At 42.6% G+C, this 19,761-nt stretch overlaps 1 protein-coding gene across 3 annotated transcripts in view; it reads right to left on the reverse strand.

The window, feature by feature from the left end:
* Positions 1-901: 901 nt before the first annotated feature.
* arhgap17a (Rho GTPase activating protein 17a) overlaps positions 902-19,761 on the reverse strand; it is a 29,543-nt gene continuing 10,683 nt past the window's right edge. The window contains exons 3-21 of one of the 3 annotated variants that reach the window (XM_040135000.1): positions 16,985-17,089; positions 16,706-16,738; positions 16,137-16,213; positions 15,307-15,418; positions 14,064-14,140; positions 13,801-13,918; positions 12,998-13,066; positions 12,745-12,826; positions 11,516-11,643; positions 10,172-10,283; positions 9,885-9,966; positions 9,635-9,715; positions 9,395-9,508; positions 9,069-9,160; positions 7,809-7,956; positions 7,248-7,532; positions 6,279-6,427; positions 4,736-5,278; positions 902-3,149 (exon numbers count right to left, since the gene is read on the reverse strand). In XM_040135000.1, coding sequence (XP_039990934.1) covers positions 2,971-3,149; positions 4,736-5,278; positions 6,279-6,427; positions 7,248-7,532; positions 7,809-7,956; positions 9,069-9,160; positions 9,395-9,508; positions 9,635-9,715; positions 9,885-9,966; positions 10,172-10,283; positions 11,516-11,643; positions 12,745-12,826; positions 12,998-13,066; positions 13,801-13,918; positions 14,064-14,140; positions 15,307-15,418; positions 16,137-16,213; positions 16,706-16,738; positions 16,985-17,089 — 2,586 coding nt within the window. In that variant the 3' untranslated portion in view covers positions 902-2,970. The remainder of the gene's footprint in view (positions 3,150-4,735; positions 5,279-6,278; positions 6,428-7,247; positions 7,533-7,808; positions 7,957-9,068; positions 9,161-9,394; positions 9,509-9,634; positions 9,716-9,884; positions 9,967-10,171; positions 10,284-11,515; positions 11,644-12,744; positions 12,827-12,997; positions 13,067-13,800; positions 13,919-14,063; positions 14,141-15,306; positions 15,419-16,136; positions 16,214-16,705; positions 16,739-16,984; positions 17,090-19,761) is intronic. The other 2 variants (XM_040135001.1, XM_040135002.1) reach the window with 2 other exon arrangements.

Raw genomic sequence — 19,761 nt, forward strand, 5'->3', positions numbered from 1 at the left:
TTTTTTTTTAAAAAGTAGCCCTATTTTTTTAGACATGAAAGTGTAAATGTTTAATTTACTTCAGAACATAATGTTGTTTACGATCAGCTCAAGTGCAAAAAGGAGCCAGCCTTCAAAACTCTGTTTCAATTGAACTATTTTCAGATATTTTTCTTCAACCCAATTCTACACTGCAAAAAAAAAAACAATTCTGAGTGATATTTGAATATATTTTGACAAGTTATTCACTCTCTGGTTATTACACCTTTGCAAATATTTCAGGTTTTTTTTTTAAAATGGCACACAGCAAATTGAACTGTTGGTTTTACATGTCAAATGAGTTACAATGTGTTGAATATGTTTTGACTGGTGTCTTTTTCCTTTAAAACCAAATTTTGAGGAGCTTTCATAATAAGAGACACGAGTCCGTCGGATGTTACATGTCTGTGCACAAAAATATAAACCATGAGCAGATTTAAATAGTTTCTTCATATACTTTATTTTCTTTGGAAAGGGGGGTATAACCAAGCATTCATATTACATGTTTTTATTCCATATTTAAGCTCACCAGACAGCATACATACAAAACTATGGAGCTTAAAAACACAGCATTATCATTTCTAGTTTAATGGCATTTGTTTGTCTTAAAGAGCCTTGAGATACCAAGCTCTCTTGATGCACAGGGATAAGGCAGCGAGGTACAGGAGCAAAGAGAGAAAGGAGGGGATTATAATGCTTGATTGTCTCTGAAAAACAAAACATAACTTGTTTTCAGGGCAACCGCAGCATCGGAGACTCTCTCCATTGGTACCATATGGAGTCAGTTCTCTGGGAACCAAACTCTGCATTATATTTGAGGCCAAAAAGCAAAGCTTACATAGGAAATACAACAAAGCCATCCTTTTTTTTTTTTTTTTTTTTCCTCCTTTCTTTGACCTGGCAAAATCTAACCCAACATCACTACTGAGGTTTCACAGCGCCGTGTGCTCTCAGCTCAGCGGGAAAGACTGAAAAAAATCCACTAAACTAGGAAACCACTCCTCAGCCTGCACTCAAGTGCAATATCAGCTGTTCATGCATCTTTCTGTTCATGATCAAGAGGCTGGTAAAAACTGTCCTTTCACTACATTCACTCGCACACAGCCTGTTGTGTCTAATGCCCCAGCAAACACCGGAGAAAACACAAAGATAGATGGAAAAAAAACAACAACAAAAAACAGAAAGGCAAAATACTGACTGCATTCAGGCTGGGAGGGTGGTTAACCCTGCTACTTCTGCTTAGAAAACCCAAAGAAATCAACGCATTTAAATACACAAGTTTTGTAGAACAATACAGAACCATACAAGACTTCTATTGTAGAGGGTCGAATCACCTTCCTTACATCCCTGAAACATAACTGTTGCCAAGATAGCGTCTTGGAAATACTGTAGTACTAGGAGCCAAGTATATCCTCCGTACAGTAATTATATAATGCTTATTATGTGGTTCTGGCAGGAACCGATAAGGCATGATTTACATTTAAAGACTGCATTAATTATGTCAAGCCACAGGGAATGTGTGTTTTTAACTTGGTAAATAAATACAAGAGTGAGGCGAGAAGGAAAGATTGGGGTTTCCACACAAAAAGAAGGGGAAATCAAGTGTTTGAGACAACTGGAAGCCTGCAGTCACCAGCTACACTTTAAGCAACAGTTTTGGTTTCTACTTCACCTGCTGACCCACTCCCTTCCCTGTGCTGAAGAAATATCGCATCTTTATTTTATTTGTTTTTTAAGCTCTTCTTCTAAGGCCATTTTTCAACATTAAAAAAAATACAAAACACCTCACACCAAATTGCAAAAGGATCTCGTCAGTCCGAATTTCGGCTTTCCCCATGACCCCCTCGCGACCCTTTCTTCCTCGTACGGTCAGTACCCACGCTTTATATTACTGTGCAATGTTAACACAGTTGTCTGACAGCGTTACTGGTCAATCATTGGTCCCCGCACTCTGCTGTGTGTTGCTGATTGTCTGGAGCTTGTTCTGCAGGGAGTGCAGTATAAACATAGAGGTGGCAGTGGGGTGTGTGTGTGTGTCTGTGTCTGTCTGTGTGTGTGTGTGTGTGTGTGTGTGTGTGTGTGTGTGTGTGTGTGTGTGTGTGTGTGTGTGTGTGTGTGTGTGTGTGTGTGTGTTGCAGTGTCTTTTTGTCACAAGTCTCCTCACAACCACCTCTGGCACCATCATGGGGGTCGAGAGGTCTCTCTGTAAGTAAATAATGGCTAATAACAGCATAACAGGAAGGCTGGAAATGAGAGATGCGTAAAGAAACTGGGAGAAAAAAAAAAAAAAGAAAAAAAAAATCACATTTGAGAAGCTAGAACCTGTGAATTTTTGGCATTTAGCTTTGAAACTTTCCGATCGATCATGAGACTTGTTGCCGATTCACTGACCTTCACCTCCAACTATAATGTAGTACGAGTTACATAATGTATAAAATGAAAGATAAATTGAACCAAGCGTGGGTTTCTGGATTGAAACTAATCCAACTAATTTGCGTGAGTCATTTTAAAAGTGATGTTAATACGCTTCAGCTACGTCAGTTAGCTAGCATGAAAATCAAATGCGCTTACAACAAGATGACTAAGTTTAACTGATCAGATCCTTTTTCCCAGTTAAAAAGCTGAGGGTTCACCACATTAACCACCAGATGCATTGTGACATTAACCATGTCTATTCAGTTCTGTTGCAACAGCCATGCAACCACAATCTACTATCATAGCCATTTTTTACCAAGAGCTCTGTCACCTCCATCATGGCTGCTAGAAGGTGCATTATGTCCCATTCAAGTCCTTCATTTACGCTGGACTGGGAGAAGATAACAGCAGAGGTTGATCGCTGTGAGGAAGGCTGCAGATATGGGCTGGGACAAAAACAAAAGGAGTCTAAATGAAGTGTGTGTATGATGAGAGGAGGCGCATGGGGCTGCTGGACCAGGGCGTGTCATCGTCTCCTTATAGGACCGTGCTCTCAGTGTCCAGGTCACAGTCTTTGGGAGGAGGCAGGGAGGACGAGGAGGAGGAGCAGCACGAGGAGGAGGAGGAGGAGGAGGAGGGCGCCGTCGCTGGCTGCTGGTCTACAGCGAGCTCAGGGACCAAAGCTCGACTCAGCCCTCTGAAAGCCACGGCCGGGTCTGGGGAGCAAGACACAAGACGGAGGACAAACAAGTCATGGCGAGAGGACGGTGAAGAGCAGAATCTTTAAATAGAAATAAATAACTAAAGAAATAACAAAATTAACTAGAAACAACCCTTTCTGTCACTTTTTTGTTGGTAAGTAAGGTTCCCATGCATGCAGACATTCACACACAACACTCCATAAACATGCCTCAAAGATACACAGACTATTCATGCACACGTTATAAGAACAACGGCCATAATCACAAACATGTGCAGCTTCATCCTGCAGTATGAAAACATTTCAAGCTCGGGCAGTTATGCCATCCAATGAGGCCGTGTCATTTTTTCCATAGCTTCAAAGGCAGCAGAGGCTCGGCAGTGAAACAGCAGTTCAGTGTCACAGCAGGTGGCAGTGTTTGGTCAGCGACAGCCAGAGCAGATGGGAAAAGCGTAGTCTGGGTAATCTGAAGTACTGAAGCTGTTTTGAATTAATCGGCTGATGGACCAGAGCTTTAGAGAAAACATCAGAGCTAAAACTTTGAATGTGTTTATTAGACGCTGATTGCACATTCTGAATACGTGCAACATCTTCAGCTGGGACATTAGTGACAAGACACCAACAGTCGAGTTCTAAACATGCATGTCAGAGTTACGCATGCTTGAGGGAGGGGACAAGCGACACTGGTCTTAAAACTCCAGAACACAGTCACTGACGGTTGAGGGTTTGAAAATGACCACCATTCTGCATTTGAAACCCGTATTCAGCCGTGGTAAGAATACATCGGTTTCAAACCCTTACTCGTGATATTACATTTCGGTGTCTGGAAATAAAGGTGAGTGACTCGTGATAAATGATAGCCCTGCTGCTAGGATGTCAGCTTACAGATGATCCTTTTCTTCTCGCTCCCATTTCTGGCATTTACTACTCATCACGTTCTGCAACGGGTGACTGGATATACGAACCCACAGGAAGAAACACGAACTTGCCAGTTTCAGTTCGGTACATTTAGCGACAAAAAAAAAAAAAAAAGTTACATTGAAGGGATGTGGCTAATTTCATTCAACTCAATCAGTTCATGTACAGTGCCATCAAGATACTAATTTGATTTGTTGATTTCTTCTTTTTCCTCGCTCAACAACTGGCTGCACTCAGCGCTACCATTGTACGTGAAGCAGGTGTATTTATCAGTATTTCTCTATTGTAATTAGTGGGTTTGCACTCTCATCCTTTTGTCTAATATGTACATTTTGAGTAGTAATCATCAGAAATGGGTCCCTCGCTAAATGGCCATCCAGGACTTTGATACACAGTGTGACATTCGTGCATCAGGACTAAAATAAATGACATCTGATAGAGGCAACAGGCAGAAAGAAAATGGCTGTGGTGAAGAGTAAGGAGTTCTAGAGGCAAACAAAAAGTGCAAGTGATGCTAGTGAAAAGGTCAATTAACAACCAACCTCTCACAAGTGCCCCTTTAACCTGTGGAGGTATTACAATGCAAGACTATTAGAAAGAGTGCACATTAGTGTTCAGCTGTGACATTAATATACAAACTAAAAGCATTTTACATGCTGTCATTATATGAGAGACAACACTCACCCATCATCTTGTACGTAGTGGCACATATCCCATTAGTATCACTGTTCAGCGTGGTGGGTTGGGGTGGCGGTGGGACACTGGGTCTGTTCCGGGGTTTGGGGACGGGTCGCGGCCGGGGAAGAGAGCCCGACTGGTAGGGAGACGGGGACGGAGGAGCGACTACATCCTGGGTGGCAGTGGAAGGCGGAGGGGTGTCTGGTGGGGTCGGGGTGCCCGGAGGTGAGGGGTCCGTGCTCTGCTGCTCCCCGCCGGACTGGCCGAGTGATGCGAGCGCTGCTGGAGGGCTGGCCTGCGTCGGAGGCTCTGGAGGCGGATGGCTGGGCGCCTGGATCGGCGGCTGGTTGCTGGAATGGCGTCTGGGCGTGGCACATGGCTGGGAGGTGGGAGAGGTGGGCGAGGTTGGAGAGTGGCTGGACAGGGGTCTGGGAGTGGGGCTGAGGGACTGGGATGAGCCTGAGGAGGAGGTGTGGTTCGCTGGATTGCAGGGCTGGCTGGGAGGAGGGTTTGTCGGTTTGGGAGGGGCAGGAGCCTGCTTCTTGGTACCTGGAAGTTGATGGGGAATCTTGTGATTACTGGTAGAAAAGAGCAGCAAATATATTGCATGGTACTTCCATGTTTGCAGTTTACATGCCAATATGAATACGAACACCAGAGATACTAATAAAAACTGAAAAAATAAGAATAAAAGCTGAGGCAAAAAATAAAATCTTTGAGAATACAAAAAAAAAAAAAAAACCCAGAGTGTTAAAGGAATAGGTCAACATTTCCGGAAATGTGCATATTCACTTTCTTCCCAAGAGTTAGATGAGAGGATTGATGCCACTCTCATGTGTGTGCAGTAAATATGAAGCAAGCCCAGCAGCCGATTAGCTTAGCTTAGCACAAAGACTGGAAACAAGGGGAACCCATCTACCAGCATCTCTAAAGATCAATACTTTGAACCTTACATCTCATTTATTTAATCCTTACAAAAAAAATTACAGGTGGATTCAGGTGGACTGTTTCCCAAAATGTTGAACTATTCCTTTAAGAGACAATTAAAGACAAACGTGAATCAATAAATCGTGGAATAAAAATTGTGTTGTGTGTGTGGAATTAAAAAAAAAACAAAAAAACAATCAACACGAGGATATAACAAGGAATTATGAGCCCATGAAGGTAGGCTTGGGCTACACAACAGCCTAGCTTTGTAAGAGACCAAAAAGACTTTTGTTTTTTGTGTTTTAATTCTGTTTTAAGAGAAGCAAGTGCACGTGACAGTGAAGAGAAAATACGTTTCGGTTTGACAGTTACGTGCTGCACGAGCTGTGGGTGATGGGATGTTGTAGTAATAAGAGCAGAGCATGGTGAGTTACAGTAGAGCACCTCAGATTAACATAAAGCATTGATTAGCATCTTAGGTTCTCAGAAAAATGATAAAAAAATGGGAGATATTTCCAAAACTGTCCAGTTGCCTTGAACTTCATACGTCTTATGACCTGAATAACTGAATTCCTTTATAGACATATGTCCGCGTGTACCAGATTAGAATGCAGACTCTTACCTCTGCGCATCATATGAGGACTGGGCCCCATGGATCCAGCCCCAGGGGTCACGGTGCCCAGCTGTCCTGCAGCCTGGCCCCCTCCTCCAGAGCCATTCCTCTGGAGCAGAGGGGTCGGGGCGGGCGTGGAGTCACGTAGCTTTGGGTTGCTTTAGACAAAACCAAAAAAAGAAAGGCTTTTAAAAACCTACAAATTCTATAAAGAGTTCTGAAATTCTGGGTGCTGCTTTTACAACAGCATCCACTGCTGAATGGGCTTCTAATGAAGGTTAGAGCTATTCAAGTAGATACATTATTTTAAACAGCAAACTCATCCGCAGCATCAAGTGTTGTAATAATAAACCTCAGAAATGTCGTCTGGATGTCTCATCTAAATTTACCTTCCCAACAGAGTCTGTAGGACCAAAAGAATGCTGAACTGAACAGTGTTATCTGTCTGGACATGAATGTTGTCCTTTCACCAACTAAATCAAAGACACCCTTCAGTCAGCTGCATAACAGGCAATGTCCAGGCTTCTCAAAGTAGTTTGAGCCAGTTAGTGTGAAGTTCCTGCTGATTCCAGTGATTTCTGGAGGGAAAGCAGAGGGAAGGGAAGCCGAGAGGCCCTGAGAGTGACTGTTAGCAGAATGACAGCAGCCATTGTTGTGCTGTTTCTGTGGGCTGACTTCAGACAAGTCTGCATAGCTGGAGCTGGTGGTGGTGTAAGAAAACTTGTGGTTTTGCTAGAGAAACAATAAGCTGAACCAAAGTGACCAAGAGGTGAGGAGGTGTCTGCAAGCTACCAGTCAAACATGCAGTACTTATCCACTATGCTTTAAGAAGCCAATCAGACGGACCTCATCAGTTCACAGGGAAGGCACCAATGTCTTCCCATAAACTCAAAACTGAAAGTATAAAAGCATGTCTGTCTGTCTGGCATGCTGTGTCATTCCCCCTCAGCAGCAGACTTGCAGGGAAGCAGCCCTTACCTGAGCTCCTCTGTGTGCTGGGCTAGAAGCTGCTGAGCAGCTGCAAGAGCAGCCAAACCCTGCGCCAAGCTATGCTGGGCAGCGTCAGGCCCTGAACCCCCTGGAGGAGCTTGCGGCTGGGGCTGGGGCTCGGCCGAGGGCTGGGGGACCTGCCCGGCCCCGTGCCCCTGCCCTGGAACCTCCACAGGGGGTAAAGGAGGCTGGAAGGCAGGTGAAGTGTGCTGCTTTCTACCTAAGGTGTTACTGCCTCTACGAAGGGTGTGGTCCGAGTGCTTGTTAGGGGTGCTACACAGGGAGAGCAGGGAGACAGTGAGAGAGAAAAACAGAAAACAGACCAGGATAGAGAATCACCACAATCCCAGAGCACACAAAGAGAAGTCAGTAAAAACAATAAGTATCTTATTATAAGCATCAAATTTAGCCCGGAAATTTACTAGAAGTAATAGAAAGGGACCAGAAAAAGCAACTGGATTATAGGCAGAATTATTTCCAAAGCATTAACTGGAGTAAGTAATGAATGCTGTGAGACAGAGAGGTACAAAGCAACTCCAGGTCGATTACTTGTCTTTGCGCGTTGTGTCGTTCTCTGGTCCCACCATACTGCCAGGCCTCTTCCTCTCAATGGTGCCACTGTCATAATCTAGGTGATTGTTGTGGTTGGATGCAGGTATGGGCATCGCAAACATGCCAGACACATTGAACTCCACATCTGCAGGCACAGAGAAGGCTAGATTTACCAATGCTAGTGTATCTAGTTTAATCTTCTGCTGTTGATTATATTTTAAGTTACAGCTCTCACCCACATGGAGAGTCATAAAGCCTTGCTCAAGGACACCTCAATATGAGACATGGGATGCACTGGTAGCTCCTGAGACTTAATCTGTAACCTGTGTTGACTGGACAGTCTTATTAACCACTAGACCATGTGAGTCTTGGTCTTTTTCCAAGGAAGCCATTGAGAGGCATGTCAGGTGGTTCGTAATCTGACTCAAATGCATTAAAACAACCCCAAAACACACAAGTTCTATGAGTAAGAAGAGACAGAGGCTGACAGCGGACAGCCACTTACACATCCTTGAAAAGTTTTGTATCACAAAATAAACCCTGGGCAGGAAGTCAACTCTATTTAATAGCCAGTAATTAACCAAGTTCCTGAGAGGTGACAGCACAAACCTCTGATCCATCATCCCTCTCTGTGTGTGCGCCAGGGATGGTCAACTATGGTGAAAACATTATCTTAGCTTAAGATAAACGACTTGAAGGCAGACTGGCTTTGACTAAACTCCCACCATGACCAAAATGTTAATTGTTTGGACCAAAGGACTGAAGGTGTCATTTGCAGCCCACATAAATGTACAGGATTTAAGAACATAAAGATTCCACATATACAGACACATAACAACTGAAAACAAACTGAATTTATAGAAAATACTGTTTCTTTAAAAAAAAGGCCACTTTTGGTCATAAAATTTGTTTATGCAGGGCCATATTTCTACCCACTTCTTCAGTTGTACTCACCTCATTTTCTGTGTTGTGTTTTACATAACACAAGCTAAATTAAAGGGATAAGTGACATCTGCTTTGTAAGTTTTCACTATAGCCTTCAAGCGGACCTCCAAAGTACAAACCAAAGTTTGAGCCAGGATAGACACAAACGTGATTTTTATCCTGGTGCTTGGTAGCTTGACTACTGATCACTGTCTATCTTACTATGCAGTTAACAACCATCCCTGATGTACGATAGGCCATGACTGGCTACAAAAAAAAAAGGAGAGAAGGTCAGACTGCACAACAACAGTTGGAGAGGGATCCAGAACCTACCCTCAGGAAAGAACCAGTCAGCATGCTGGATGATGGGTTCCACGATGGCCACCACATGCACAGAGGTAGCTGCAGCCATCTCAGCCAGACTCCTGGGTGTACACATATAAATGAGCAAAAATTAGATGCTTTCACCATAATAAGGGTTACTCTGGAGTAAGCTAAAATAACAGATCCACTCCACCACCCTAGAGTAGGATCATGCCTTTCAGAGTGTCACATCTCCCTTTAAAAAAAAAAAAAAAAACACAACTAACTCGTCAACTGTAGCTACTTTCTTCTTCATCATTATCAATATCATCCCCTGCCCCTCAGTCCCTTCTCACCCCTCAGTCTTGGCCCAGAGCAAATTGGGTCCCAGGACAATAGCAATGTTGCTAGGAGTCATTTTGTTCACCTCGCTGTCCTGAGCCAGTTTGGCTAAAAACTTCACCAGATACCTGTATGAAAACATGGGAGCACAGGTGTAAACACAGTCATATACAATGGAACAATTAAAACATTACTGTAGTGACTCTTCTTCTGGTTATAATAAAAAAAAATGTAAAAATTTTAAAAAAACTAACCTCAGGTTGGTTCTGTTGTTCTTTGGTAGCTTATCACATACAACCCAGAGTGCCTGGAGCCTCTTGTCTGGGTCTGACACACTAGAAAGAAAGATCGAAAACAAAATATGATTTAAAGCAGACACACACTTAGTCCAGTCTCAAGATGGCTAAATGGCCAAAATATCCTTCCATCAATAATTGAAGTACAGTGACAGATCCTTTTAATATTGGTACATTTCATTTCCAGTGATAATGTTATGAGCCTTGCCTGGATGCCTGGATCCATTCATCATAAAGCTGGTAGGTCATTAGAGGCTCAGGGAGCTCCCTCAGGTAGGACTTCAGTGCTCCTGAAATCACACATTTTAAAGCCACCTCTCAGGGTATAAAACATCACTTAGAGGTCTTCACAGAGCAGGCATAAGGACACAAAGACTAACTTTAAATTAATGCAAATGAACTTACGTAACACACCTTTACTTGTTTAAGGACCTTGGTCTAAATTCTATACCAAAAAATACAGTAATTAAAAAATGGCTTTGGTTTGGAACGCACCAGCAACAGCGTGGGGGTCGGAGTAGAACTCCTCCAGTTGTGAAGTGGAACAGTCCAGTGCAGCCTTTAGCTTCTTTAGCTTGGATGCCCCTGCTGCGATTCTAAATAGACCCTGACACACAAAGATAAATAATCCACTGTAAATTGCCAAAAAACAAACAACACAGATACATACAAGCAATTAATGTACACACAAACACCCTGTGCTTTCACTCAAACGCAATCACACACTTTGTTAACAGCCAAGTCCAGATAAACTGTGTAAAAATCCACTACATAAATTCCCCCTGTCAACTGCACATAATGAAACCTTAAAGCAGGCAAACAAACACACCCTCCACTCACAGCACAGCAGGCTCTTTACTTTGACACAGAAACAAAGGCTGTCTTCACACTATAATGACACAGACTGTACTCACCAGGGAATGAATAGGGCCACAAATAACGCCCTGTGCAGCTAACACTTGCATTTTTTTTACATCAACATGTACACATACAAAAAAATCAGATTTATGGACAGGCGACAAGAAGATTCTATTGTATTCTAAATTTGTTTCGGGGAAGGGACATCACAAACGTTCATAAATCCTCACTGTAGCATAACGGTTGACAGTGTCTCTGGAACAACATTACAGAAACTTAGGAGTTTCCCTTGTTGACTGTTTGTCTGTCCGCCCATCTCCTTGAGTCTTAAGGTGTTCATGTGAACAAACAATTTAAAGCTTGGTTTCAATGATTTCAATGACCAGCAGAGCCAGTTATCGCAGTTGCATTCATCAGTTTGACAGTCACTGTCAATCAAACTTTATCAAACCACACCCACACAGTCCTGACAAAGCAGACTGGCTTAGGTTTTGAGAGGTTAACTTTTTAATAAATAATAACTTTGATTGCTGCTTATTTAGTCATGAATATTTAATGTTACAGAGATTTAATTAAGTTCTGAAGTCAAGTTTACATAAAAGTTTAATATAAAAAATATTAAAAGTGCAACTTTATAAGTCTGTAAAGGCAGTGGAAATGATTAAAGCATTAGAGTTAAAGGTGTCCACATGAGACCATAAGAGAAATGATAATACACCATAAGCACTTTTCAGTTACATTTCGTCAGTTGAGTTACTCTTGAGCAAGAGTCCAAAAATATTGTAAGAAACTCCTAGAGTTCATGTTACTTCTAACACTCCACATGACAGGCACTCCTTTCACACATCTTACAGTATGAGAGGATGATCCGTACCAATTTGATTCCAATCAAAGCTTGCTGCCTAACCTTTTTATCGATCCAGCAGAGTAATCTTTCTGATCTCTCCCTCCCTCCCCGCCTCTCTGTCTTAACTTACTCACCTCTTCCTTCATGCCAGTCTCGAGAAGCATCATGACACAGGCTTCTATTGGCAGAGCAATCTCCCTTCCACTCCTTTTCAGATGTTCTTCCAGCCCTGTGCCAAACGCAGGCTTCTCTGTCCATGAATCTAATCACAAAAGGGAAGATTAATGGTTAAGAGCGTGAAACAGTGATACTAGATACTGTATCACATTTTATTCATATTTTTTAAAATCTAAAGACACAAAAAAAAGGGTCGTAATGAGGCAGTTGTAGATTTGTATGAGCCATCTGTCATGCTGGTATGCAATAAAAAAGAAAAGAAAAAAAAATCTGCACTGTCCCAGGACTCAGTGCGAACCAGCCTGCTGCTGGTCTGGATGGCAGATTTCTGGGTCAACAACTCTCCCTTGGGCCAGTTCCTAACCAGTCCTCACTCCCCCGACAGGGTGCCGTCACATAATAACCACATGCTCTCAGCCAGCAGGAGTGACTGTTTGGCCCTGTGTCTGTATTTGTGAGAGTATTTGGTGTGTGTGTGTGAGAACTAATGTGCAAGTGAACAGGGAGGCAGAGGAGTGAAATCGTGGTGGTGGTGACGGGGGGGGGCTGGAAAACCCAGGTGGGTGTGATGTGAGATGGGGCAGGGGTGTGAGTGTGGAGTTCGTGAGTCATCGCCACATGCTGAGAGACCAGGCTTGTATGGTTTAGACCACATGTGTGTAGTGTAGAAAAAAAAAAACAAGCTCCTTGAACAAGACACAGCTAAAGAGCGCAAACCAAGACAAAAACTAGTGAGAGAGCTTTAATAGGAGACATTATGTTGGTAATATGGAAAAATAGATTATTTTTTAAGAGAAAAGCAGTGAAAACAAAAGACTATTCTTTAATATCTGGGCCGTGGTTGTGGCATTTAACAATTACCGCAGTTTGGTCAAGTCCAGAAGTTAGAGAAAACTGACAAGAGTGATGTAACTGAAAGGTGCAGTAGCTGGTTGATTTCTTAAGCCAGTGAATAAGCAACACACCTTTGGGCAAACTTCTCAAGTGTCTGTCAGGAAAAGGTTTGTGTAAAAAGGACACCAAACAACACAGGCCCACAAGAAAAACACATGTCCCCAAGAAACATGTAAAGAGGTCGCATATTATGCATCGCACAGAGCCTTCTTGTGTGTCATTTTTATTACAACGCTGTACTGTTTCATGTTAAATTGGTGTATATGAAAAGGCATGTTCACATGTATTATACCTTGCTGAGCCTGGATGGTCGGCAAGACAGTCTCCAGAAGAGTGAGAGACTTTCTGTGGTAATCAGCTTGAGCGTCTAAGAGCTACAGAAACAGAGAGAAATAGATGGTAAGTGGAATAAGACAAGCAGTAAAGTACATGACAGCAAAGTAAATGAAATTGCTGGCCAACTTCCCCAGTTAATCTGCAGCTGTGAACATTCCCACAGAAACACATGCAAACACATTCTTGACTTTCTGACACGCTGCGCTCACCGTTACGAAGTAGCGGGCATAGTCGCCTTCTTTTGAGAAAAAACTGTACATGTCTGCAGCGAGTTGATCCTGTGAAGGAAATACAGGAAGCTAAACAGGAGGAGCACTGAAAGATGATAACAATATTCTTAAGACTAACTTTATTTATATAGGACCTATCTGAACCAAGCCACAATGTACGGTCAACAATACAAATCAGTAACCAGAAAGAGGCAGAGAAGTGTTGCTGCACTAAACCATTATTATTCTATCAAAGATGTCCACCTCCACTACACAGTGTCATCCATCAAAAGAATAGATATTCCAGGTGACACAAGGATAGGCGTCAGTGGTCAGCTAAGCACCTTGTGAGTCATAAATTCTCCTGCTCCTGGCAGGACTCTGTGAGACAGGGAGGGAGACCTGGTGAAGGGGAAACACAAGGCTTTGTGCTTCCCGGACAGAAAAACCTGACACATCACGCAGCAACTACAAACTCACCAGTGACTCAATTCAAAGGATGCAAACACACATGCACAGAGCTGACAGGGCATTTTCAGTCATTTATGTGCGTCAGCAAACTGGGTCAGAGGGCCCGAGGGTCTTGGATTGTCCAGTTGTTGCGGTAATGATATTCTTCCTGGTTTAATATTCTCGCCAGGACCATTTCCAGTTTCTTTTACTCAGTCCACCAAGACCGTAAATGACTTTTAGTCCTCGCATTCATTAAGGATCAAAGACATTAGGCCTGCTATGACTTTCATAATGATACTAAAAGGTTTCCATATAAAAAAGTATGAGTCATCTACATGTATCCTGGTTACCTTGCAAAGCTCCACTTTGTTCATGGCCTCATCAACCTCCTCCTTGAGTAGGTCAGCCTTGGCCGTCAGTGCTTGTGTATTTGTTCCTGAGATTATTGACTTGGTTGCCTGCAACCATCTGAGGTGCGAGAGACAAAGGAAAATTGGAAAATGAGATGAGACTATTTTTGTTACACAGAACCACAGTGTGAAATTTAGAAGGTCTAATGTTTCATTTTTGTGCTCGTCTGATGCATCAATAAAGACAAAGTGATGAGACAGACCTTGCTCTGGCAGAATCATAGTCCAGCACTAATTTAGCCAGTTGTTTCCTCTGCTTCAGGATGTTGGGGATATCCACCTACACAAGTCAGACCGAAAACACACCAAGCTGATCAGTCCTAAAAAGTTATTGGATGACAAATATCTGGCAAACATTGCTTTTGCTCGTCCTGAATAACTATAATAAGATCTTTCTGCTTACTAGACTTTGAAACAGTAAATAATAGAAATACCTACAACTGCTCTCAAGTTTACAATGGCACAAAATTGTCACAGCAAGACACCTATATAGGGAGTTCCTGGCCCCTCCCAAACCAAACAGTAGCACAGCTTCTCTGGAGAGACAATTGTAGCAAGTACAATTGTATATGTACAAAACCAAAACGCAAGGTTTTTGGTTATAAAGATACAGATGATAACCCACAGTAAGTCATGTTAGGAAAAACTTGGTATAACAAAATGGATGGATGGCAAACCACGGCCTGTAATGACAAATAGAAAAGTCCAATATATGTAGCTAATGTTGCAAAGGCTAGAATCAGTTTTGTTTTGACTACCTCACAGGATCCTATTACCAAAACTAGAGGGGCACTCAGACAGTCCTCCGCGAAGGCCAATGTTAAACAACATACACCAGACTTCAGAGAAAAAAAAATTCAGATTCATTGTAAATGATCCAGCCCCAAAATTTAGTGGATTCTTCCCTGGCCCATACCCTATACCTCCACCAAGTTTGGTGCAAATCGGTTCAGTACTTTTTTGCATTATTCTGCTGAAAACTAAACCAACAAACAGACACTGGTGAAAACATAACCTCCTTGGCGGAGGTAACTGGCGAGTCCATGTGACTTCGGCTTGAAAGCTCTACTTCATTTGCAACTGGGCAGTGTACACCCACGAGAAAGTCAACTAATCTTTTCCACTATGATTTAGACCAAACAAAACAAAGAAAAGGATTGTGACTGCTATTTTAAACGAGCAAAGAACTATAAAAGGTTTTTAAATATATTAACTCATGTTCCACTGTTGTTATTTACAGAAGATGTAAAGCATCATGGCTTTTATTGGGGAGGAATGTGCAACATCTGTGTTTGTTATTGAATGTTCAATGTTTGATTGTACATGCATATGTGCAGAGGCTGTGTGTTGGTGCGACACCTGTGTTTCTCTCAAATGCCCAAGACAGATTTCTCCTACGGGAGACAATAAAGGCTAATCCTAATCCTACAACATGAGGTTTCTGACCTCTGCTAGCTGGCTGAGGGGATCCAGTACGTCCTTTTCTATCTGCAGCTCGTGTTGCATCAATTCTGATGCCAGACGATTTTCTGCCTCGCCGCACACTTCCATCATCTTCCTGTTAATGTACACACCAGTACAAAGAGAGAGACAGAGACAGAGAAGCGCGTTAAAATCAAATCATAGTCATATTAATTCCTCATTACCATCTCAGCACTATTAGGTGAAGTCTTCCTGACAAATTATTATTCACATTACAGCACAAAAAGATTTAAATCTTAGCCACTAGCTCTTCCTCTGTTCCCAGTCAATAACTGAAAGCAAAACCAGGTCAACATAATGTTATAATTTCTAGCTTTCCCCACTTGGTGACACTTCATCTACAATGATGAAGAAGGGTTTTGGACCACATTTTTTCGAGCAATAAAACCCCTAAGCCTTAAAATACAAAGAGATCCATACAACAGTATAGCTGACATTTGACATGAATGCATCATATTTACTAGCAGACTGACTGATGTACTTTCTCTTCCTCATTATTTCCAGACAGGCACATGGGCTGCTGTGTAGATTTGGAGACATTCACTTTCTAGATCCTCAACTACAAACTGTCTGGCCCTGTTTTGTGTGTGTCTCTCGGTCACGATGAATGATTTGATCCTCATGTAAGCAAACTGCTGAAAGTCCCATCAACACAAAACAAAACTGGGCAGACTGCTTGCCTTGAATGCATGGCCTCATATTTCACACATTCTGGAGTACATCTGCTCCATATAGCAACAGTTGCCAAGGAGGACAAACTGGCTATGTGGTGTGTCAATCAATCACCTACTCACCCTATCAAGGAGTCTTCTCCCAATTGGTTTCCGCCTTCCACCATCGCTTGGGATAGTGCTGTCAGAGGAAGCTTTTTCTGTGGTGTATGTGGCAGTGGGACAATTGCGGATAGTGATTAGACTTATATTGAAATATAAACTACTTCAAACTATGCAGATACACAAAAGTACCTATTTATATACACAGTAGCTTCAGTATTAGATGTTCAAAGCAATGGAAAATTCATCGAGGACTTTCCACCGAACAGCTCAACAGTAAATTCACAGAGTCAGGAAGAGGAAGAGAGCTTTCCGAGCAAAGGAGGAAAATACAGATGTTAAATGGGATTTAAGATGCAAACTAGGGAAGTAAGACATCTATCAAATGACAACGCTGGAGCTTATTTGTACAGTTACACCGTTTATGTTTGTGCAAAAACATTTATGAGTCTTCAGCATCCTGTTTTTACCAGAGAATCCCAAAGGCAGAAGTGTCATGCATAGTGAACAAAGATAACAGATGTCTGAATGGGAAATGGAGCAAGTGGTGCTAAGGACCAGAGAGTGGAATAAGTAATCAGTGTTTTTACCTGACCATTTCCTGTATAGAGGCGTGGTACGGACTGTAGTGCATTTTTGGTTGGTGTGGGGTAGAAAACACAAGAAAGAAATCATGGACTGTAGGCCTACTGTGGTTACTTTGTAGTCATTTATACTAAAAACAGTGAGAACTCAAAATTTGTGGGAACTGATGTTAAAAATGAACTATTACACATCCTGTAACAGTTCATTGATTTCATTTTTTTGTTTTTAAAAAGGTAAACTTGACCTATAACAAAGGTTTTATTGGAACATGCTTTATGTCTTACATGTCTCTTCTCTGCATCTGCACCGATGTGTCCCTGTAGACATGAAACCATCCTCTTGTGTGTGTTATGCGACACCACACGCACCAACTCCATGCGCCGCTCAATCTGTGCATAAGACAAGATGTGCGAGAACAGATCTTCAGCAAATATCTACTGTATAAATGTCATACCTCAAGTCACCCCAGAGCAAGATGGAAGACTTTCTAAGCTGCAGTTTAGAGGAGAAGATAATTCGGTCAAAAGTTGTAGAAATGTGGCTTTTTAATAAAAAAGGGATCACAAAAACGTACAATCCAAGCTTTATTTTGACAAACCTAAGCTCTTGGACCGAAATACACCCTACCATGATCGTTCCAGTACAAGAAAAAAACACATATCCCTAGCAGTCTTTATTACTGCAACCAGCCTGAACTTATGCTTAATCTCGTCAACACCATTAACTTGTGTCCATGAACCAGCACATCCTTGATAGCTAATGAGGTCCAGTTCCATGCAGAGATTTGATTTGCAGCTGCTTTGAGGGAGTCCGGTCAAAGTATAAACATGATTGATAAAGCTTGTCCCTGCGGAGCAACGTTGGAATGTTATCTTTGAAACACATGACTCATCGGAAGTGTCTCTATAGCAACGGCCACTGGGCTGTGACCCAGAGCGAGGGGTTCTTTGGCTTTAAAAAGGCCTTTTTGATTACACAGGCTTTCTCCTGTCTACTAGCTTGACTACACAGATCCACTCTGTGCTTTTAGGGTGGCAAGATATAATACTGTCATTGATGGGAGGCACAGCTATTCTGGCTTAAGGACAGAGGCCGACTGAAGCTCTGCAGGAGGACTATTCACTGTCCTTGTCACGCCAGGTGCCTGGCAGGGACAGTCAGTGTAAACATTAGGATGACTGCATGATGATTGCAAGTTACTGTTCAAGTCTAATTAAAAGTCTGGCCAGTAGAATCTGATGATGCAAAGCACTGGCAATGCTTGTGGGAAAGTCAAAAGCAGACTGCATGTAACTGAACAGGTGTCTTGTGTTTTTTGTTTTTTTTTTAAATAAAAATCAGAACTCACGAGCTAAAGTGCTTAAGTGTCTATAAGGGACAAACATGTACTCAAGAGTGGGGCAAACAGTGATGTAAATATAAATGGAACACTGAGGTCTAGAGGGAAAAACGAGCAAATCTGGAGTGAGACAAATGTAGAGGGAGGATCAACCAAACACCAGACAATTGTGTTCCAAAAACAGAACAGAGTCGGAACTCAGGAATTCCACAGCAGATATCCGCCTCTGTATGCTGCCCCCCCCCCCCCCCCCCCGTTCTCGCGCTCTTACGTCATTCCTGACCCATGGTGGCCCCCAGCATTCCCAAAACAGCTGTGTCAAATACAAACTTACCAAAGACACACACATACACAAACACTGCTTCCACTGGCCATAGGCTTGGGAACACTGCTTAGACTCTGTCCAGTGAGTACCTGGCACAAAGCAAGCAGGGGATCCCCCCCCCACACCTCCCTCATGCTCTAAGAGGGACAAGGTTCCTGTGTGGGTTTGGTGGAAATGTTTTGGGTGCAGGGCACTAGAAGTACTTCAGTCTTCTTCCTTCAATTGTAACAATGGGGTTAGCGCCACACAGTCATAAAATAAAATATCCGGAGTAGTAGGAGAATCTAAGGAGAACCAAAAGGGGCCGAAAGGCAGATGGGTGTGTTTTTCCTCTTGTTATGTGATGAGGTCAACAGCCGGTCAATCCCATGACGCGTCATAGAGCAGGGAATCCCAGTACTAAGTAGGACAGACAGGCAGAAAAAGACAGAAGGTGTGTGTCTTTGTGCCAGTGTTTGTTTTTTTGGTTCCTAAGAGAAAGGATGTTAACATGTCTGGACAAGTCCAGAATGAGTGAAAATAACACCACATGATGGTTTCAGGGTGGAATTATTTTAGTGAGCCATTGATGAACAAAATATTCTTTGTTTCCATTAGGGATATAGGACATAGTGTTTAAAGCACCTGGTCGCTAGCTTAGAGTATTTCTGTGGTAACCTCTGTGGATGGGCTGCTATATAGAGGAGCAGCAAGGAATGGACAGCTGGCACAAGAATGCTAGGAGGCTCACTGGAACCCTGGACAGGACAGGGTACTAGGAGACAATATTGAAGACCCAATGGGGACACAGAGGTGGTTGGCTGCTGTTGGGGGGAGACAGAAAATCTCTGACTGCTGTAGAAGAAGTGGGAAGCTGAGCGAAAGGGAGTGCACCAAATTTTCAACTAAACGTTTCATTAAAAATAACTCACGTCAACATTTCACAAATATTCCAAGATGGGTTCTTCATTAAACGGGGGATAAAATAAGAATTTTTGTTTTGAGTGATGCAGCCATCTCAGGAATGAAGGGGTCCAGTGATGTTCATGTCTCCATCCCTTGCTCCCTTTTCCTATATCTGACAGCAATGTTCTTTTGAAGTGAGAAACAGAGCCCCCAGAGTTACAACGGCTGGTTTCCAGACAGGAGCAGAACAATCACGTCTTTGAGGAACACTGAAAATAAATTGTCAGACATAATATAACATCCTTTCTTCAGTGAAAAGCACCCCAAGAGGTTAGTCATTGCTCTCCACTTGTCCACTTGTATAACACCAACTCATGCTGGCTCTAAATCTAAGACTGATGTTCTAGCTGTCACTCAAAGTGTTTTTTTGCCCATATACGGCCCATTTCATTTTCACACCACTGGAGAGAGGAATTGAAAAGTCTGTCAGTGCTGTTTTTTTATGCACCGTC

The sequence above is a fragment of the Xiphias gladius genome, chromosome 9, assembly GCF_016859285.1.
Source record: "Xiphias gladius isolate SHS-SW01 ecotype Sanya breed wild chromosome 9, ASM1685928v1, whole genome shotgun sequence".
Taxonomy (NCBI): Eukaryota; Metazoa; Chordata; class Actinopteri; order Istiophoriformes; family Xiphiidae; genus Xiphias; species Xiphias gladius.